At 40.2% G+C, this 23,474-nt stretch overlaps 1 protein-coding gene across 5 annotated transcripts in view; it reads right to left on the reverse strand.

Moving 5' to 3' along the window:
- The window catches only part of Atp9b (ATPase phospholipid transporting 9B (putative)), a 258,118-nt gene that overhangs the window by 74,542 nt on the left and 160,102 nt on the right, over positions 1-23,474 (reverse strand). For all 5 annotated transcript variants that reach the window (XM_076837216.1, XM_076837215.1, XM_076837218.1 and 2 more), the window contains one exon: positions 14,610-14,770. In XM_076837216.1, the coding sequence (XP_076693331.1) occupies positions 14,610-14,770 (161 nt within the window). The remainder of the gene's footprint in view (positions 1-14,609; positions 14,771-23,474) is intronic.

The raw sequence follows: 23,474 nt of genomic DNA on the forward strand, positions 1-23,474 counted from the left end.
CCAGCTATTATCTTCAAAATCTGTGTTTGTGAATCTTTTTCTTATCACCCTTTGCCTCTCATCAGAAACTGCTAGATTGTTCCGTGCTGGTCGTGGCATCTCCTCAAGGGACTGCAGGGGATAGCTAATGCCCTCTCTACTCTCCTGCATTCTCATGCGTGCAGACACACAGCTGTCCTCCAGAGGACACAGAAAGAGGAGCCATCTTAGAGACGGAGAGTGGTCCTCAACAGACACTGAATCAACTGGCACCTTGGTCCTATACTTTCCAGCTGCCAGAAATATGAGAAATAAATTTATGTTTTCTATAAATTACCCACTCTTATGTATTTTGTTATAGAAGCCTAAATGGACTAAGAGAATGCCTCAAGTTTTTGCTTGTATCAACAGTTCCTTTTTGTTGATGGACAGTATTTATCAGATAGATAAATCACTGTTGGTTTATCAGACTTTTAAAAGCTTGAATTTCCCAAGCTTTCTATGATCTAGTTGCACTTTATCTTTAAAAGAAAGCTTGTTGCATTCTCAAAGATAAAGTTTATCACATTTGGTACCTTAAAACTGTGGCCTTGGAAAGTACTGCTATGGAAGTTACTACACAATTTTAATTCAAATTTGTATAACTTCATATAAAAATTTCAAGAAAAATCTGTCATCTTGGGAAATAATGTTATTTTATTTGAACAAATGCATCCAGGTAAAACAATAAAAAAATACTATGTAAATTTATCACTTTCTTGTACTGGGGATTGAATCAGGAGTGCTGTCCCACTGAGCTCCATCCCCAACCCCTTCCGTTGTTTCTTTTTTTTTTAATATCAATTTTTCAGTTATAGGTGGACACAATATCTTTATTTTACTTTTATGTGGTGCTGAGGATCAAACCCAGTGTCTCACACATGGTAGGCGAGTGCTCTACCTCTGAGCCACGATCCCAGCCCTCCTTTATTTCTATTTTATTTTTGAGAAATGGTTTTCCAAGAACTTGTGGTCCTCCTGCCACAACTTCCTGAGTTGCTGGGGTTATAGACATGGGCCGTTGTGCCTTTTTAAAAATTTCTTAAAAGAAATAAAGAACTTAATAGCACTGAATACCCAGGCTAAATTCAAAGGAAAATCAGGAACTCAGAAAAGTGTGGTCACATAATCTCCTCTGCCCCAGGACCACATGTCAACCTCCACACACTGAAACTTTTTTTTTTTTTAATCGGTGTTCTAACTAGGCAAGGGAGCACAAGTGAAAGCCCAGACTTAGGAGAAGGCGAGGTCGACAGGAATGCTCCCTTCTCACAACAAGCTGGGGCCAGGAAGACAATGAACTCCATGTGGTGTCCAGTCAGGTTCACATCTCCTAAGTAATTCTGTGACTACATCTTTAAATTGGATGAAGATACTCCAAGCCAGGGGCTATCTCCAAGAACCAGAAGCAAGTCTGTAAGTCTTGGAAAATACACTTTCATCTTTATAATTAGTGTTTCAAATACTAAAAAAAAGAAAAACCAAAACAAAAAAAGCCTACTATCACAATAAACATGAACATTACCTTACCACATGGCACACAACAAAGGAAGACACAATAAGCAAGAGCCAGAATAATAATATTCAAGAGAAAGACTGAAAAGGTATCAGACGTTACAAAAGTAGCAGGTTCGGACCATAAAACATTTGGATGCATAAGAAAAATTAGAAAAATATCTGCACACAATAGGCAACTACATTCCTACAATAAAGAAACCAACAGAATTGTTGAACTAATAGGAGATATGAAAGGATAATTAGTTTTAGAGTTAATTAGGCATCACCAAAAATTACATCAGTGACTTGGAAGACAGGCCAGCATGAATGATACGGAATAAAGTGTGAAAGCAAAAAAAGTAGTGAAAAAATAAGAGAAACACAGGATATGGTAAGATATCTAACAAATATCAAGTTGATGCTCTCAAAACAGGGGATAGAATGATACAAGAGCAATATCTCAAGAGATGATGACTGAGAATTTTCTAGAATGAATGAAAGAAATCTATCTGCAGATTCAAGAAGTCTAATGAATCCCAAGCATAACACTAGACACACTGTAGTTCAGTGTAGAACTGAACTACTAAAGGCAGCTGGAAGGGAAAGGTTGGTACATAGGAGTCAAGATTTAAAAGACACCCACTTTGTGGCAAGAATCAAAGCCAAAAGAAAGCAAAATAAAGTGAGAAGCTTGAATTCTAGACCAGTCAAGCAATTTTTCAAGAGGGAAGACCAGCAAAATAAAGTTTCCAACAAAAGCCAGCACTAAACAAAATACAAAAAGAATACCTTTCTGACAGAAGGAAAATTATTCCACATGGGACGTCTGAGATACAGGAAGAAATTTAAGAACAAAAATGCAGATAACCCAGACTGATAAGGAGTGTTTAAACAATATCTTTGGAATTACAGAATTAAAATAAGAAAACAAAATTGGCATAAATGCAGAAGGGGGAAGCGGAGTTAAACAACTATAAGGTGACATGTAAAAAGAGGTGATTAAGTGTAGGTCTGATAATATAATGTGCTTAATTTCTATAGTAACTACTAAAAGCAGAAATTGCTTATACAACTTCCAAACTACTAGAGACCAAGTGGAATTATTTTTTTAAAATTAAAGAAAATGGCAAGAAAGAACAAAAATAATGACTAGGCAAGTCAAGTCGAAGGTACAAAATCAAATAATAGATTTAAACTACAAATATGACAATATTGTAATGACTGTATAGGCACTAAGTACTCTAGTCAAAAATTATCATGGGAGATAAAAATTAAACTTTTTGTTAATTATAAGAGAAACATAAAAAATAAATATACAGAGAAACTGAAAGTAAAAAGATGGAAGAGAATATGCCAAGTAAATTAAAGACAGCTGGCATAATTGCTACATTAACACAAAACAAAGTAGAATTTAATGCAAACAGCTTTAGTAGAGACAAAGGAAGTCACTTTATAATTAGAAAATGCTCAATTCACCAGGAACAGATAACCATTGAAATTTGTGTGCATCCAAAAATCAAAGCAACAAAATATATAGTATCAAAAATGTACAGAATTCCAAGGAAAAAACAAACAAAAAACAAGACACAATTATAATACTGATGGGAAATTTTAACACCAGTCTCAGCAACTGCTGGGAAAGGCAGAGGAAAACCAGTACAGGTAGATAGAGACTGAAAATCCCAGCCTCACTGCACACAGGGCCACTGGCCCACAGGTCAGAACCCAAGCTGCTCTCCAACACACAGCACTGAGCCTCAGAGCTACTCTGACAGCTTCATTACCTTAAGTGGAAAGGGTATGGTTTCTGAGAAAAATGCAAATAAGCCAAAAATGAACAAAGAAATTACCAGAAACTTCAACTATGCTTGTAAACCAATAAAAAACTTTGCAATAACCATAGGAAAAATAAAAATCACAGTGAAAATTAAAATATTCTGAACCTGATAACATTAAAAAGACTATACATGAAAACTTTTGGGATGCAACCAAATTAGAACTTATAGGGAAATTTATAGCCTCAATTATATATATTCGAAAAGAAAGAAAAAAAGCTGAAAACTGATCAATTAAGCACCCACCTCAAGAGATAAGAAAAGATACAATTAAATAGACCTACAAAAATAAGAAAAAAATACAAAGTAAGGTTAACATTAATGAAACAGAAAACAGTATAAGATATGAAAACCAATTAAAACAAAAGTGGGTATTTCGAGAAGCCTAAGAATGGTAGCAAACTTACTGGAAGACTGATCAAAATCAGGGCAGAAATAATTATGACAAGATGAAAAAGATAAATACCACATTTATATGTAAGAGATAACAGGAAAACACCAACAAACTTATGAAAATTTTTGAAAATTTAGATATAGCTGATTAGTATCTTTAAAATTATAACTTTGCAAAATTGATTCACTAAAAAGAACAACAACAACAACAACAACAACAAACACAACCTTGAGCAGCAGCCCTATAGCAATCAAAGAAATAAGATCTGCTATATCTTTCAACAGTGATGAGTTCAGGCTCACACTGTCTTCTCGATGAGTAAATGTTCAAAGAATAAAAAATTTTCAATTAAAAAACATTTAGAGAAGACAAAATGAGACAAGATTCACCAATGTTTCATGAGACTACATACTTTTGATACTCAACTCCAAAAGAAGGGCATGGAAAGACAAATTGCAACTTAATTTCATGCACATAAAACCAATAGAAAACGGTCACAGTAATATAGGCACAAGGAATCTGATAATACACAAATGGGTGGTATTATTATGGTTTAGATATGAGGTGCCCCAAAAGCTCACATGTGAGACAATCTAAGAAAGTTCAGAAGTGAAATGATCAAGGAATGAGGCCTGATCAGTGCATTCACCACTGATATGGGTTACCTAGGAGGTCAATATAAGCAGGTGGGGTGTAGCTGGAGGAGACAGGTCTCTGGGGGTGTGCCTCTGGGATTTATATTTTGTCCTTGGTGAGCAGAGCTCTCTTTGCTTCTTGGTGCTGAGCTGTTTTTCCTCTGCCACCCTTCAAGACAAAATGCTCTGCTTCACCTCAGGCCCAGAGCTATGTTGTCAGCCATCTATGGACTGAACCTCTGAAACTGGGAGCCAAATTAACTTTTCCTTCTCTACACTGTTTTTGTTAGGTACTTTGGTTACAACAGCAAAAATGCTGACTAAAACAAGTAGGATACCATGATCATGTGGGGCCTTCCCTGGTATGGCATCAGGAAGGCAATTAATATACTAAAAAATAAAAGTTTAACCATGAAAAGTCATGAACACACTTAGAAAAGATATTTGCAAATATTCCTGATTTGAAAATAACTTTTAGCAAAACAGGAATACAAAAAATTTTCCTTAATATATTAAAGGGTTCCTATAAAAACTCATAGGATATGTTAATGATGAACTATTCAAAGTTTTGTCTTTCACAACGGAAACAAAAGCAGGATGTCCATTATTATTACATCCTTCTAATTTTTTTAAGATGGACATAATACCTTTATTTTATTCATTTATTTTTTTGTGGTTCTGAACACAAAACCCAGTGCTTCACACATGCTAGGCAAACACTCTACCACTGAGCTTCAACTGCAGTTGTAGCTTCTTTTTAACATAAACTGGTGATCTTTGTTTAGTAAGAAGACAAAGAAAAAAAATGATGCAAGGAATAGAAACAAATAACAAAGTTCTCATTACATTATAGATTCAGTTTACAAAAAAATTTTATTTTTTTACATCAGCCATGAAGAGACAGGAAACGAGTCTTTTGCAAAAGATATTTACAGTAGTATTTTTTAAACATCTAAGTATTGCTCTACCAAGAGTTATGCAATCTCTATGGGGAACTTTTTTTTTTTTTTTTTTTTAATTAGGGATTGAACTCAGGGGCACTTAACCACGGAGCCACATCCCCAGCCCCAACTCCCCTACCTTTTACAATTGTATATTTTGAGACAGGGTCTCTCTAAGTTGCTGAAGCTGCTTTGAACTTGGGATCCTGCTGCTTCAACCTCCTGAGCTGCTGGGATTACAGATATGTGCCACCACGCCTGGTTTTATGGGGAAGTTTTTGAGAATAACTAAGAAATTAAGAGGTATGTTAGATTCATGGCCAAGAAAAACCAAAATGCTTTTAAGGGATACAAGGAAGAAAGGGTGTGGTGCCCAATACTGATTTCTACATAAACAAAGGTATGTCAATCAAAGCAGTTTGTTATTTGGTCAGGAATAGAGAAACAGAGGGACCAGAGAGGGAAACCCAAACAGCACTTGCACATAGGAATGCCTGCTCCATGACAGGTGACCCCAGGCACTCATGAACAGTCTGTTCTGCAAAGGGCACTACAGCAATCAGTATAGGAAATGGGATTCGAAAGCTGCCACACCCTGCACCAAAACAACCTGGCTTGGGGGTGCAGCTCACCATGGGGCTTAGGCATAGCAGGTGCCAGGCCTGAGGTACAATCCCCAGCACTACAAACAGCAGCAGCAGCACAGGAAGCAGCCAAAGGAAAAACTATTCAGCTTCTAAAAGATAGAGAGAAGGGCGAGTCATCTCCTTGAGGAGGATTTCTTAAGCATATACAGAGGCTAATACAGCAGACGAACTTTACCAGGCAAAACCAACAACTATTGTGTTTTCAAAATTCCACCACTGAGTGAACACAGTCAAGCCACAGATTGAGAAGGATGCCAGCAAAACCTAAGGGCCAAGGAATGAGCATCCAGAATATGTAAGTATCTAAGACTGCTCAGAAGACCAGACAAAAGATTTGCAGTTAGTAAAAAAGATAAATCTAAACAGCAAACATATATTTGCACAGTTTTTTAATTCTTACTATTAATCTGGCAAAGGGTGACTAAAACTGCAATGAGAAACCAATTTTTATGAAGTGCTCCTAGGGATGGGGACTATTCTCTATAGTGATGCTGGAATGCTAAAATGGTACAACTGCTTTACAAAACAGTTTTCTATCATCTAGTAAATTTAGTGAATGCCACAGCCAAGTAATCCCACCCCTAGATACCTTACTCTATAGGGCTTACAGCAGGAGAATGCATGTTCATGAACGTTAGTAGCAGCAGCACTTTTAACAGCAAAAAAACTGAAACTACCCAAGGTCCACCAAGAATGGAAACACACCGCAGTATGTTCCCAAAAGATGATGTACTAAAAAGCAATGAATGCGGGCAACACAGATGAATCTGACTGTGGAGTCATGTTAAAGACTTAAAGCCAGTAGGATTTTAGTATATAAACAGGTGAAAACAGGAAAAGCTGAATTACGTTTATGTATGCAACTGTAGGTGGCAAAGCTCAAGAAAAATGGGGAAAAGTTAATCCTAAGAGAAGCATACCACCAGGGACACAAACCAAAGCATCACCCTATGTCTCATAAATAGTCATTACCCATTAAAAAACATTTTAAAACCACCGTATCTAAAAAGGAAACAATAATGCCAAAAAGGCTGCTGAAGTAGACCACAAGAAAAATAACTTCATAGATATATGAAAACCAAAGCCAGGCATGGTGGTGCATACCTGTAATCAATCCCAGTGGCTTGGGAGGCTGAGGCAGGAGGATCCCGAGTTCAAAGCCAGTCTCAGCAAAAGTGAGGTGCTAAGCAACTCAGTGAGACCCTGTCTCTAAAGAAAATACAAAACAGGGCTGGGGATGTGGCTCAGTGGTTGAGTGTCCCTGAGTTCAATCCTCAGTACTGGGGAAAAAAAAAAGAAAAGAAAAGAAAAGAAAGTTTGTTTAAGAAGCCCAGAAGAGTGTTTATTTCTAAGGAAATAAAAGGAACTTTGACCATGAAAAGAGAGCTTCTGAACCACACTCTCTATCTTGACCCTGGGAGATGGGCATTTATTTTATAAAATTGTATATTTACTTGTATTTTCTGTTTTATGAACTTACATCTCTGCTATATCTCACAATAAAAACGTTGGAATATCTTCTCGGAAACATTTCAGAAGTAATGTTGTGAGATGACGGTATGTCTTCACAGAAGAAAAGCACTCTTTTTTTTTTTTTTTTTTTAAAGAAAGAGTGAGAGAGAGAGGGAGAGAGAGAGAATTTTTTAACATTTATTTTTTTAGTACTTGGCGGACACAACATCTTTGTTTGTACGTGGTGCTGAGGATCGAACTCGGGCCGCACGCATGCCAGGCGGGCGCGCTACCGCTTGAGCCACATCCCCAGCCCCAAGAAAAGCACTCTTAACCACTGAATACTGACTTGTCTCTTCCATGTTATCAACCGAATTTTTAAGTTATTCTAAAAATCTACATTTAGTGTAACATTTGGCAATTATTATGTGAAGAACTGAGAGTCAATTATAAAACACAAAACATGAATAATGAAATAACAATATTTTGTAAAATGAGAGGCACAGACAACAGTCTTATGTGGGGCTTAGAGGTCTGCTTTAAAAGTCTGTAAAGGAGCTGTCATGAAATCTTATTTCAGAAAATATAAAAAGAAATGGGGACATATAATGAGTATAAACATGCCAAAAACACGTTTTCAGAACATAAAAAAGGTAATATAAATCATGCTACGATAACAGGTTTATAGAGAAAAAATATAAAAGGAGCCCTCCTTAAGGAAGATCACACCCACAGATTTCAGGTGGGCAAGGCTTTAGGGGCCATCTCTGAATCCATCACATTCTGCCCTCTAGCCTCCCAAAGTTTACGTCTGTCTCACATGCAGAATACATTCACCCCACCCCAATATCCCATCCCAAATGTCTGAGCCCTTTACAGCCTCAATACTAAATCCCAAATTTCATCTAAAAAGCACCAGCTCAGAGGTCTGGACTCTCCTAATCCACACTATTTACACCAGGTATGGATGGACTCTGGGCACAGTCCTTTCTGGGCAAAATTCCTCACTGACAAGCTTGTGGATGTAGAAAACAAGTCATTGGTCTCCAAAGCACAATGGTGGGATAGGCAATAGTCCAGGCAAGTCTAAAATTCAGTAGGGCGAATTCCGTTAGGTAGTGGGAGCTGAGAGCAGTGCTCTAGCCTCTGGGTCTAGGGCTTGCTGGCCTTCTACACTGGGGAAGGCCAACTCTGCCTAGGAGTCATCCTTCCTCTTCTTGAACGGAGCACCTATGTGCAACCAAGTGGCTCTATCAGCCCGTTTCCTGCCTGTAGAATTTTGAAAGTCTGACAGGCTTCTTTTTCATCCTGTGTCTGTTCCCTTCAGTCACACAACATTCTCAAGCACTCTGTAGGTCTCCTGCGAATGTCACGGAGGGCCACACATCTTCACTGGAAAACCTGCTCTGTATCCCTGTCTCTGCCAAGATGGCTGAGGTGCAGCCTTGATCATGGACCTAATTCATCCCTTTGGCAAATGTAGTATGGTCACACCTGGTCCCTCTGCAGTGCACTTTCCAAACATGACTCTCCTGATGCTAGCACCTTCTTACCTTTTTATTGCAATCTGCAGATTTCCCCCCCAAATCAATACCTGAACATCACACCCAAGTCCAAGAGAGCTATATACTCCCTTTTCACTAAGCATTCTACCTGAAAAGTGAGATAGAAAAGATACTGGGTGTATTAGCAAAAACCCATAAATTGTCTCAGAAAGAGAACCTGAGCTGAGAATAACTTGATGAAGCTGCTAAGAATTTCCTTTAATGCACCTTCAGGAAGGCTGTAAGACTGACCCTGAACTTGGGAGCAAGAGCTACACCAGCTACCTGACACCTCCTGTTCTGAAGAAGCAGGACTCAAAGCAGCTCCCCAGCATTCCTTAGTTCGTGACTCTGGGGTACCCCACTGTAGGCTGACGGCTGTCTGACTACAGAAAGTGAGAGGAAAACCTGTTTCCGAAGGATGCACTCCGGTACCTGAAGCACAGTCACTGCCTCTACAAGAGGGTCTTAGGTGTTTCTCAGGAGGGACATGAATTCACTTTGTCAAGCTATTGATTTATTATTTATTAATTCATTCATTCCTCTATTTTGCCCCCAGAGGTCTCATGTGGGAGTAGGAATTTCTTGGGCCCACTGCTGGTAAAATGGCTAAAACGTTACACAGCACCTCCAAGCACAGGGAGAAGTAAACGCAAGTCCAGCCCTGTGGGGACTTCAATGTGCTGTAGAGTTCTGACAGTTCGCTTGGCTACAAGAGATGCGCAGAACTAGGGAACACACATTATCTTTTTTTCTTTTTTTTCCTTTAGAAGATGATGTATACTATCTTAAGTAACTCATAATTATTATATGCTACACAGAGGGATTTTTTTTTTAATTTTTATTTTTTTGGTCCTGGGAATTGAACTAGGGGCACTCAGCCAGTGAGCCACATCCCCAGCCCTATTTTGTATAGCGACAGGGTCTCATTGAGTTGCTTAGTGCCTTGCCATTGCTGAAGCTGGCACTGAACTCGAAATCCTCCTGCCTCAGCCTCCCAAGCCGCTGAGATTACAGGTGTGCACCACTCTACCTGGCATTCAGAGAGATTTTTATAAAATAGCTCAGCTTTTGAAATTTGAAAGCCATTTAAGAGTAACGAGAAAATAGAAAAAAAAGCACTTTACTTTCCAAGTTCTTGTTCTTTGCAAAACGAAAGGATATATACATTAAAATCTTACCATTTATTAAATCCAAAAACACATTAACAAACACTAAAATGCATTGTTATACACGTTTTATGGAGACTAGCCCCTCCCCCGCACAAAGAAAAACTTTGCTTTAATCAAATGTAAACCGTAATTCCCTAAACTAGTGTCCCATTCTTCCGACATCGGACATTTACAACTTGTGTGCTTCGTCTGCATCACTGTAGGGCTATAGGGCTGTGGAAACTGGGGAGGAGCCACGCTGAAGTGGGTGTGGGCATGCTGGAGTTGCACAGAGGAGACACGAGGACTCTTCCTCCTGTCTCCTCACTCTCTACTTACTCAATGTGCTTAACGGAAAATTATTCACTGAAAAACTACCCAAGACAGAGTTGCAGAAAATCTGGTACCTTCCTTGTTTTAGCAAATTTTAAAAATGATTCCAGGGGCTGGGGGGTTGTGGATCAGTGGTGGAGGGCTTGCTTAGCATGTGTGACTGGGTTTATTCTCAGCACCAAATAAAAAAATAAAGATATTGTGTTCATCTACAGCTAAAAATATTAAAGAAAAAAAAAGATTCCACAGATTAAAAAAAAAGGGTGTGTGTTGAAAGATTTTATATATATATATATATATATATAAATGTGTATTCATAATTTTAAGTCTGTAAGATCTAAAGGGTTTCACATAATTTATCTAGATAGTAAGATTATAGATAATATTTATTTTCTTCTCAATATTTTCTATTTTTTACTAGAAATATATGTGATGATTCAAATATGAAATAACAGAAATCAGTTTAAGTTTAAAAAATGTATATAAAACATACTAATTTGCATAACTGTAATTAACTTCACCTGTTTTGGATAAAGGGGCAATAATTCAAATTCTTTTAATATTGTTATTTTACTTAAAACAGAAGTTGACATAGCATACAGAAATAAAATATTTCCTTAAAAATCTATAATAAAAAGAGCCCAGGGCTGAGAATGTGGCTCAAGCGGTAGCGCGCTCGCCTGGCATGTGTGCGGCCCGGGTTTGATCCTCAGCACCACATACAAACAAAGATGTTGTGTCCGCCGATAACTAAAAAAAGTAAAAAATAAATATTAAAAAAAATAAAATAAATAAATAAATAAAAAGAGCCCAGAGGTAAGAGGAGGAAATGCACCCCAAACCCCTTACACTGTGAAAAAGAACCCTAATGCCACAGAACATTCCAGAAATGAAAGCACCAGCTTAAATGAAGAAAAACAATATTAATGAAAGAAACAAGAAAAGTTTGGGAATTCTAAAGAACAGATGGGAGAGAGGACGCTCTCTGGACAAAGACGGGAGCAGACACCTTGCACAGCAGCTGGAGGAGCGGAGAGCAGGGAGCTAGTGCAGAGCCAGGTACTGCTGAGCAGAGGTGGAGCTCTGGTTCCCACTGGCCTGGACACTTTCCCCATGTCTTTAGAGGGGTCTGTCAGCATGCAGGCTGCAGCTCAGTGCTTGGTGATTACCAGAGCCACAGGAGCTGCCCTCTGCTGTTCTAGCTTGAAACAGCATCTACCACCATAGGAGCACTTGAGCTGCTTCCGTGTTTATAGCCAGCACCTCTGCTGGAAGACAGGAGAGGGCACTGGACCTGTCTGTGCCCTCACCCTAGTTCACAGGAATGCTGACTGTGTACTGACAACACCTCTCACCACATGAGGCCCTGCATTGCTTCCTGCTATCTCCTGTGTAAGCAATGCAGTAATACTGGATAAGAGTGACAAGAATTGTATTTCCCAAGTCTTATTTCAAACATAATGCTCTTCTGTAAGTGAAATCTGCACTGCTTAAAGACCTTCCTCCCATCTCTGGAAGAAGACTACTGCAGATGTGCAGGGCAAACTCACCGTAAGCAGCTTCACTGCTGAGCTAATGTTGAGAAGCCAGGAGCCCAGAAGTCTGCTGCGAGCTTTGAGTACCAGAACAGAGGCCAAAATCAAAGTAAAAGGCTGCTCAGGAAAAGTATGTTAACAAGACGAGAAGGAGGAGGTAGCAAAGCTAATACACACTACGGCCTTGCGCTGTGTGAGAGCAAAGTAAAAATGAAGGCAGCCTTAAACTTCACTACACATGCAGGGTAAAATGTCTAGGGAAACACAAGAACAGAAATATGGGGCTTTACTTCCAAGTTAATAAAAAGAAAAAACTGGAATTAAAAAAAAAGAAAGAAACCCTCAAAGGGGTATAAGAAAGAAAAGAAAAATAAATATAGAAGCTGGACAATTAGAAATTAAAAAATACGATTAATACTAAATGCAAATAAATAATCAAAATAATTGTCAAAAAAAGATCATAGTATGGAAGCTGGAGTTGTGGGTCAGTGGCAGAGCACCTGCACAGCACACGTAAGGTACTGGGTTTGATCTTCAGCACCACGTAAAAATAAAATAAAAGTATTGTATTCATCTATAATTTTAAAAAAAATCTTTAAAAAATTTAAAAAAAAAAAAGAGTGCCTGGGCTAACATAGCCTAAAAGCCTGTATTTAGTGTCACCTAACATACTTTAGAAGTTGGAATACATTTTTTTCATTGAGGAAAAAAAAAAAACTCTTGACAAAAGTTTTCAGGCTAAACATCCATTCCCAGGAATTGAGGTGCTTCCGCAAGCTACAGGTACAGACCCACCTGGGGCGACAGCAGCTTTGCCTCTCAGAGCCAGGTATTTCTGTAGGCAGAAACAGAAAAGCAGGGGACACATCTTTCTTTTCAATTCCTCCTTCACCTGATGTCTGGCCCACATTCTCCCATAAGAAAAGGCAATGCAATAGTGGGAATAGAGGGAAAGAAGGTATTTGTGGAGAGGGACATCGATGGAGGAAGTTGATGGAAGGCGACGAGACATTGCAGGACATGGGACTGAGGCTAGCCATGCATACTTAAGTCAAATGCATTAAAGTTGGGAACGACCTCAAGGATCACTGGTACCTAAGTATGCACCCTCTGGCATGAGAGTTGAATTAAGCAAATATATGATTCTCTAGGACACTTTTTATGTGGCCACTGACCCAGTGGGTCTCTGGGGACAAAAATTAGGTTCCCAGGGCCCACTTACGGCATGAAACACGTGTTTGTGACGACTCTGACAAGCTAGACATGCTTGGTTTCCCAAAGCAGTGAAGGTCCATTCAAAAGTACCTCAGGAGCCCATCCTGGGAACCGCACAGCTCGCTCCCACATGCAGCCAAAGTGCCAGGCCTGGCCTCTGCCCTCAGGGAGTTTGGGGAGATGCATGAACCATGCAGGACTGCAGCAGCCAGCACGGCAGACAGTGCTGGTAATTCCTGGTCAGGACCGAAGGCCTGTCCAAAGAGGGTCTTCAGGTGAACTCGAAGTGGTAAGAACCACCTAACTGCAGGATGAGTGGATGCCCCTAGGAGTGGCAGCATGCAGATGGGAGCTTCCATGGGGCCAGTGCTACGGGAGAAGGAGAGGAACAAGAGCAGCTGGATGGCCTCCAGGCAGCCTCACACCACTAGGTCATGGTGCACACAGGCTCTATGAAGGGACTGAAGCCCCAGTGCATGACATGAGAGGTTCAGAGGAACCTAGTCACAGACGTCTTTCTCTTCCAAGTGTCTTGCCCTTGACCGCATGGAGTTTGTCCTGTTTTCTTCCATTCCATGCCATAAAAGATGACTATCCCAGACTCTCATGTTATCCAGGATTCACTGGGTTTCAATTATTCATATGAATGATTTAGATTATGTATATCAAGGATATCTTTTTAATGATATCATTTTTGCAAATATGTAAAATGGATTTGTGAATGTCTGTAAGGGTTACTCTTTAAATAGATATCTGATATTAACTGTTTACATACAGTCTCTAGTTACATGGGTTATCATTTTGAAGATGGTTCATATATAAACATTAGCTTCCTCAACACTCCTCTAACTTGAAGGACATATCAGATCCTCTTTCAAAGATAGGTGACTTTAAAATGTCCATGACTTAATTAGATCCAAGGTCACAGACGGGGATGGGGGGAATCTATTGGCAATCAATGGAAATTATTTTCTCAGACTCAGTCCTATTTTTTTTTAAATTTATTTTTTAGTTGTAGTTGAACAAAATATCTTTAATTTATTTATCTATTTTTATGTGGTTCGGAGGATCGAACCCAGGGCTTCACACATGGTAGGTGAATGTTCTACTGCTGAGCCACAATCCCAGCCCTCAGTCCTATGTTTTCTCAAAACATCTCCCAGTTATTGAAGAGTACATTATCAATACATCTGCATCAGGAAAACTGTTAGTCTCTAGGTTATTCCAACAAAACTGATTTGTGCCCCTGGACACCATTTCTACAGAAGGACTCCTCTGATTCATTAGGGCTCCTAGTCCCTTGCTCTTTAGCTGTGTTTGAATAATTTCTTACACACTGAGAAAGAAAATTTTCAAAAGAATTATAGTGTGAAACCAGACACTTGTCTTTATTTATAAACTCTTAAACCTACCTGATGGGAATGATGTAGGAAAAAAGAAGAAGAAACCGGAAAAGATTACGGTACCAAGGGCCTGCAAATCCCTGTAAGGTTACCATAACAACAGAAAGAACAACCAAAGCCAGAAATAGCGCCTTCGTCAGCTGATTGAGCTCGAGGTCCAGCAAACCAATCTGAAAGAAAACAGTGTAACATTAGTACACGACCAAGCCAGCTTTATATGTCTTAACACCATAAATCAGAAGCCATGATCATGATGATCTAAGAAGACTTCAGGATTTTTTATAGTCTTTACAATAACAGAGTACAAAAGCATACTGACATCACTTTCCTCCTGAAAGCCTCTTATAGACTCAGGCAGAATGCCTGCCAGCAGGTCTTGGTCCCCACAGTGTTCTCAGGAAGGGCCTGCAGAGAAGCATGAGGCCAGCCCTGAGCCAGGTCCTCCTGGCAGGTGACACTCTGACTACAATCAAGGCACAAAGAATGGCGGGCCCAAAGGAGGGCACAGAAGGCTTACTCAGTGACCAGCCCCACAATAGCCCTTCAAGAGCCAAGACCTATCTCCCTCGGCAAGTGCCACATCAGACCAATGTGCCCGCTGTCATTCTCAAATATCCCTGCACACACTCATTTAGGGATTTCATTCAGACTGAGTGACCCTAAGAACAGAACAGTGTGAGAGTGTGTGAGTGTATGTGTGCGCGCACACGCGCGCATGTAGCCTGCCCTGGTTGCATCCATTCCATGTCATAAAAGAGTCTGTCTGTCTGCAAAGGCCTCAGGACTCCTTCTGATAGAGAAAGAGGCAACAGAGGTAATTAGTTTGTGATGAAAACGTTCTGATTTGCACCATTTCCATACTTCAGGATCTCCCTGTATGATACCCTACACTCAAATTCATCCTTTAGATCACTCGTTAGCTGAAAAAAAGGTACAGAAAATCATGTCAATAAGGAGAAGTTCATTTTTTTGTTGCTCTTGGAAATAGTGAGAACTAGCCACCCAAATAGCTCTCGTTCTACAAGTAAAGAGAATATGGCTCTGTGAAGCATGTAACTTCAATTTCGAGCTCTAGCAATCTCTGCAAACTGCTTCTCTTTAGTTTCACCCCTGAAAGACTACAGTGCAGTACAGTGTGAGGGGGCAGGAGAACACGAGGGGGCGCTGCTGGCTTCAGGAAGGCAGCAGAAGCAGATAGAGGGAGAAAGGAAGCAGTGTAGCAACTGAGACTCCTGGGACTGTGGAGGGAGTGAATCCAAAGGCTGACTCTGCCTTCTGGACAGCCCTGGGCCACAAGAGCTTCAGCATGCTTACCTGTGGAACAGGGATCATGGTGGCACCCTCCTAACAGGACTCTGGTATGAAGAGACATCATGCACACAACACATGTAGCTCCTGTGACCCAGGAAGCCAAGCACACATGCTGTTGTCACTATACGCATTTGCATTTCATCAAGTTTTGTGGAGGACTGTGAGACTTCGGGGACTTCCCTTAAAATTCTCAAGTCTCTCTGTCCAGGTGTGCAAAACCAAGCAAAGGTAGCTGAAGGAGCACAGACACCCTAGGGTACATGGCTCTAAGCCGTGAGGCCACAGCCTCAGCAAGAGGAGACCCAGGAACAGGGTGTAAGTAACATAATCGGCCACTCTGGCTTATGGTGATGAGGATAGTTAGCTGAGTTCTATGGGCTAGGCATCTCAATCATCAGAATTTCTCCTCAATCTGGTACAACTTCTGGAAAAAAAAACAGTAACTAAAAGAGGCCAACAGCAGCAACTCCATGGTTGCCAAAACCTTGGCAGCAACAACTGAAGTGCTATGATTTCTGAATGTAAAAATCTGAGGGTCGTTTATTCTAATGCTTTTTGAAAATCCGTAACTTTGGCCAGTAATATGAGTTTGGTCTTTCTACGACTCCTAGTTCAAGTTTATATCTGTTTTTGCTTAATATTTGCCATAAATCCTCATGAGAGCACGAGAAACTGTAGTTAGAAAAAAAAAATACTTAGTCAAAAAGTCCATTTAATACAGCTCTGGAGAAAACTAATTTAACAATTACATGCCTACTACATCTTCTGCTAAACTCTAAGGTTAGGAAGAGTTAATGATGGAATTTTTTTTTTAAGGCATGGTCTTCTGAAATACAGCAGACACAATGGGAAGTCCACAGGGACCCAGGAGCAGTATGACTGACACCTGTTTAGAGTGCAGATCCTAAGCCTACACTGAAAAGAACACGGTAGGGTCTACAGCATGGGCTGGGACTCAACAGGCACCCCTTCCCAGGTGTCTGCCTGTCCTCGTGGTGCAAACCCAGCATGGAACAGGCCAGCTCATCTGCACTGTAGTTTTGTCACTACTTTCACCCGCACCAGGTCCTCTCAGAATCCTAGGGCCAATAATGGAAACCAAGCCCTGGTCAAGCAGTGCAGGAAGTTTCTTCTTGGCCAAAGAATAGGAAACAGGAGACTCAGCTCACAAATAAGCTTCTGGGCCTGTGGAGATGCAGAATGAAGTAGGCACAGTTGAGCAAGGCGAAGAGGAGGGACAGGCTGACGGAGGGGAGGAGTGTCCGTGGGAGGAGGGGGTGCAGACATTCCAAGCCTGTGGTTGCCACCTCTTTCTGCTCCTTTATGGTCTTCTGGGCCCTTGTCACTGGATGGTCAGTTGTTCTGGTATGAGAGAGGGAGTCCTCACCAGGGAACCGCAGTACAGTGATATAGTATGAACCTAAAAGGTGAGTACTGGTCAGCAGCTCACGTGGCTGCTCAAGATGGCCTGGTATGGCTTTATCTGAGGTTGAATAGCCAGGGGGCCAGCTTCTCTACTTCTAGGCCATGGACAGCAGGGTGCGCATGTTGTGTGATCTACCCACAGGAAAGTGCAGACAAGCAATTCCAATTGCAGAGGGCCTCGGATAGGGAAGAAGCAGGGTCATTGGCTTGGGATAAGCAGCCTGGCCGGCTTCCCTAGTTGACAGTCTCATCTGGCCATTGCATGTTTTGTCACTAATATGCAAAATTCCTAACTAAGAAAACTTCAAACAGAAACTAAGTGTCATTTTACAGGAATCTCTCACTTCTGACCTGTCAGTGATATGCAATGGGCCACAGAGACTGCAGATTCCCAAAACGTACTGTGTGTGCCAACTCTCAGTGGCAGCTAGAGCGCCTTCGAACTCCAGCACAGGTGCTCTCTTGCCTGTAGCCAGGTCTTGCACCAGGACAGTGACACCCACCACCTCCCTAGACAGTGAACAGCCTGAAATCAATGCATTTACCAGGTTCCACCTCATGTTGCTCCCTGTGCAGGGGCAGGGCCTTCCCTTGAGAACAAGACTGCTCAAGAGCACAGCATCTGATTTATCAGCTCCATTTAAAAAGCAGCACAAGGAGGACAAATATCGTGCAATTTCCGCTACTTCACTACTATACAGTTTATGCTTGAATTATTGAGAAAAATAGGTTTTGGGATTAAAATGAAGAAAAATTAAGCCAGGGAAGTAGAGCATGTTTCGAAGCCCAGATCTTTCTGCTGTGACAAAGGCAGCCTAAGTTTCAGGCCTCACTAGGATCAGATGAAGTCATTATTCATTCAGTCAGGGAAAAAAGACTCAATTACCTCAACCTAAAGATGCTATCAATGAATGCAAAGTGCATATTTTACTCTATTCATCCAAATCCCATTAAAAAGTGAAAGGAATGATTTAATCTGGCCTTCCAGAGTTGGTCTTTTTTTGTAATAAAATAAAGAATCACTGTCCTGCAAAACGCATAACTACTACCTCACACTTTCCCTGCATCATAGCAGTGAAAGGCTAAAAGCTGGGACAAAACCACTCAGAAATGAATACAAAGTTTCCTTTGAAAAATGCCACAGAGGATGGAAACATTAAAAGCAGCCCACTGCACACGGATATGCAGATAATTCAAGGCATTAATACCTTTCTAATTGACCAAGACAGATGTGGTGGACTGCCCGACTAGTGAATATCACAGTTCTGAAGACAACTAAATGCTGCCTTCCCACTCCTCCTCACTGGAAGGTGGGAAGAAAAGGCAAGTGAACCAGAGTCAAAGGCAACTTCTGGACAAGGAGCTCTGCCTCCTGTCCTCCCAAGGCAGCTCCTCCTGAACCCGGACTGCTCTCCAGGATGGGAAGTGCACCTGGGCCAAGGGCACCTCGAACTCTCAACTCTGTGGTCAGTTCCAACAGAATGGAAGAAAAGATGTATTTTGACACTTATTTTAAACCACTTCCAATTAGTGGTTGATCTTTTTACACTAAATATCTCTGAAACACCCTTAAAAGTTTCTTTGATTCATCTAAAAGACAATATGGACCCTTTAAAAAAAACTATTTAAAACAAAAACTAGTTAACTTACAAAGTTACAGATTCTGTAAAGACAGTGGTCACTAAAGATTTGATGTGAACCTGCATTCTTTAAAGAATATCATTAACACCTCCACAGACCATATAGCTTTTGCTATGATTTTCACCCACAAAATACACGATTAATCACTTAAAGTAATTATGAGTATATAAGAAAAGGTAAATTAATACACGAGAAGTCATTTCTAACATTTGTTGTAATTTCCTATATTAGTAAAGCAGGTTTCCTTCTACTTGTCATAATATTTGTTTCATTTGAAGCAACTGTGATAACAAAATTAAATACGCTACTGGAAATTTTAATCTCCAAGGGAAAATTTGTGCATAATGTCTAAGACAACCACAATGGCTCTGCAAAGGGGCTGTTCTAGGATAATGAACACAATAATTGCCTGTATAATCTAAAATGCTACTAATGGCAACGATCACAAATCCATTTAGCTCCTCTTTAATTTATGTACCAAGTTTTAAATAGCTAATGGTTCTCACTAAAATAATGGTTTATACCAACAATAAAGGGTAAATACGGTATTCTCCTGCTTAATCAAGAAAAGATCGGTCAGGTTTTTTTTTGTGTGTGTGTCTTTCTTGAATGAACACATGGACGAATGAGAATTAGACCTTATCTCCATACCATAACTACTCCCATCCATCTTAGAGTTAAAACTCCTGTATGCTACTGAGTCTCTGAGAAACTCATGTGCACAGCAAACTGAAACTGAAGTCCTATGTTGTAAACTCCTGGGCCCTGTCTCTGCTAAGTGAGCATCAGAGGGGAGAGTGCACACACCACTGAGTGTCCGTAACACTTCCCTGGATTAACAGGGTCTGGACATCAGCATGCTCTTACCAGTCTTTACAACTCACATGCATTTCTTCCTTATGTGGAAGTTTTTTGAATAGTAATATAATCAAATTCAATATTTCCGAAGTCAACTTATACCCTTGCAGAAAACTAAATATTATTTTACTTTGTCCTAAGTTTTAGATTTGAAAACAGCACAATTTGAAAAAGAGAAAAGTCCCCAAATACCTAATTCATTCAAGAGTACTCTACTCAGAAAGAAGCTTTATATATGAAAGATTGCTTAAAGAAAAACCCACAATTGCTAATGTTGTTTATCTTTTACCAGCTAAACTGTTTGTGAAATCAACCCAGCAGACGTTCATTCAGAATTTGGACTGTGACAATAACACTGAGTTATACTTTAGCCTAAATGAAATTTCTAAGCATATTTCTTTTCAATATTTTTGAAAGACATCAGCCCTATACTTTCCACTTTTAGCATGAACTAAGAAACAAGAAAAAAAAAATCTGCAAGCTTTCATATGTATCTTTATATTTCAAATAAATGAAACATGTACATTAAATCTAAAGCAATAACTTTTTCCACTATGGAGTTTAAATGTCAAACATTAATTTTTTAAAGTGATACTACTGCCAGGCATCCTCTGCCTCTCCTCCAGCTTACTGACTTGCTGCTTCTGGGTGCACCTGCTGAACAGTGCCTGCAGGGGTGAGGCTGGCACATGCTAAAGCCTGCACAGCACTGGTGGTGCGTGAAGCAAGGAAATTTCTTCTGGCTTGCAGTCTGCTGGCCTTTCTTTCTTTCCTTTTTTAGAGATTTTTTTTAATATTTATTTTTAAGGTGTAGATAGACACAACACAATCCCTTTATTTTTATATGGTGCTGAGAATCAAACCTGGGTCCCACCTGTGCTAGGCGAGCGCTCTACCGCTGAGCCACAATTCCAGCCCTCTGCTGGACTTTCAAAGCTCTACAGGTAAGTACCAGGACAATAATCACCACCACTTCTGAAAATCAAAATCTGTATTTATACAATTGTGACAGTTACTGTGAAAATATACATAATCACCTGAATTCTTATCTATCAACAAGTTTTGCCCAACTGTCCTACACTCAGAATTTAAAGTTTTCTCCTGGCTTACTCTACTTATCAATAGGAATGTTTTTCCTTGCCTAATATTTAAAAAGAAATTGGGAGACATGATGGCACAGACCTGTAATCCCAGCCACCTGGGACATTGAGGCAGGATAACTACAAGTTTGAGGCTAGCTGGGCAATTTGGGAAGTCCTTGTCTTTAAAAAAAAAAAAAAAAAAAGTGTGTGGGGGGGGTGGGGTTGGCTTGGTGATAGAGCAATTTCTCAAATCTCCAACATAGAAAACAAAAATGGGGTCATTCTATTATTTGTATAAACAAACAAATCTGTGCAAAGACCAGTGACTAAACAAGGGAGCGAAGACACTTGCACACCCAAAGGAGGATCACAATCAAGGGGACAAGGGGATTCCAAGAGGAGCTACATGCCAGAGCACACAGCTGGTGCCCTACTTGACTCTTAGTGAGGAACAGGGCCCACAGCTGTGCCATTCCACAAGGTGGGGTGAGTGCACACCTTGCTGCTATGCATGGCTTCCTGGTGCCAGCCTCCTTAAATTGCTGCCTCCCAGATATTGGACACAGCACTTCCCACGACACATGCTTGTTCACCAGGACACTTTTTATAATAGCCCTCAGTGATGAGAGAAAGCAGTGCAACAACCACATGGTACATATGCACATGCATTTCAGACTGGCTTTAGCAAACCTTGTGCTGATTTTGTGTTCAAGCAGGACAACCTGGTCCCACCAATTACTTTCTGACAGCCTTTACCAACGTCACAACCTTTATTATAGTATACTTAATATACCAAATGCCAGCAAATGTGGCTTAAAACATTGGTAAAATTTCTATCTTAAATAATTATTATAAATTATTTAAAATATTTAACTTGTGACATCAAAACCATGCTTCAAAGAATGAATGAGTGAAAACACACAAGGCACTTTGCAAACTATCTGAAAATTTAGTTTTTACTCACATACACAAACGCATTAAAATCCAGTAGTGAATATTAAGACAAACTCATAAATTTCCTAATGTACATTAATCCTGATTTTATTTTACAGTAGTCCACATAAGTTTATTTTAAAATTGGGGATAGAAGGAGATCAAAAGCTAGCAATCACTCTCATTCCACACTCCACTATGAGTACAGTGAATAACGTTTTTACATGAACATCTCACTGCTGTCCTCCCAGGTGGTGTTGGAAAAAGGCCAGAACATGCATGGCGTAGCTTCACCATCAGAGGGAGCTCCACGTTGGAGCACAGTCCACAATCTTCCTGATGCTGCCTGCCTGTTCTCTGGCAAAGCATGACTCTGCCTCTAAGTCAAGCAACTCAGGACATCAGAGACAACAGAGTTATCCTAAATGTTCCTCTGTCATGCAAAATTCAGGACAGAAGTGAGTATAAGAGGAGGGATCCCTGAATAAAAACCTGCCATCATATAAGAATCCTACGTAATGACACGGCATCCAAATGAAGGAGGGAATCAGTACAGCACTGCCTAGCAAAGGCTTCCTGAAGATTTACATTTACAAGCCCAACTGACAAACAGTGACCATAGCTTGCATAATGGTTGTGAGACTCTGAACACATTTACCTTGTTTTTGTCATAACATAACAGTGAAGGAGGCTATCAATTTTAAATGGTTTTTACCAGATCCAACCAACGATTTAAAACAATTACTTCAAAAGCATAAACTAACCTCTGACAACAGAAACCTCAACATCCATAAAAATGAAATCTCAGGCCAGGTATCTGGTTTTCAATTTAGTATTAATTAAGCAGTTTATTTTGGTAATTTTCATATTTATTTTAACACATATTTTACAAATAGCATTAACCTAGTCTTGAATCTTTATTATCTAAAAACACATTATACACCAAGTTAAGGGAGCAATGTTCCCCTGTGGGCCAGAGTGGCTTTGGAAGTGCTGGACCACAGATGGTGGCAAAGTTGTGATATAAAAGAAAAAACTGGTGGGACCATTCCTCCTTTCCACAGGCCAAGCAGTCACCCAGCCACCCCAGGCACAGAGGGTGAGGGCAACAGCCTGGGCAGATAGGCACCAGCTCTGTCCCCTCTCCCTGGAACAGCAGGAGTTGTTCTCATAAGGAAGCTATAGAGAACTGGGGGAGGGGAGCAATTCCACTTGCTCAGTCATTTTTATTACAGAATTTTAGAAAACAAAATGGTTACATTTTTACCAGTAAACAAGGTCACTGATTTATAACTTAGATTCTGGATTCCACCTGCAAGCACAAGGCGATGACACGCCTCACCAAGAGGCCCTGTTCCTCACCGTCTGAATTCCTTCTCTGACATACCGACAAGTAGAGAGTATTCAGTGCTGTGTGCAAGGGGACTTACTCAACATACTCGCTTAGAAGGCAGCAGAAGTCTGGTTTTATTAAGGACTACTCTGGGTACTAAAAATAGCACTTGAAGTTGCTCATTCTAAGTAATAACATCTTTGGAATAACAACCAAATGACAATTAGCAGAAAACTCCCTGATATTCAATGACTCGATGATGGCAGTGCTCAGTTTGCCATTACTTCACAC

The sequence above is a fragment of the Callospermophilus lateralis genome, chromosome 17 (assembly GCF_048772815.1).
Source record: "Callospermophilus lateralis isolate mCalLat2 chromosome 17, mCalLat2.hap1, whole genome shotgun sequence".
Taxonomy (NCBI): domain Eukaryota; kingdom Metazoa; phylum Chordata; class Mammalia; order Rodentia; family Sciuridae; genus Callospermophilus; species Callospermophilus lateralis.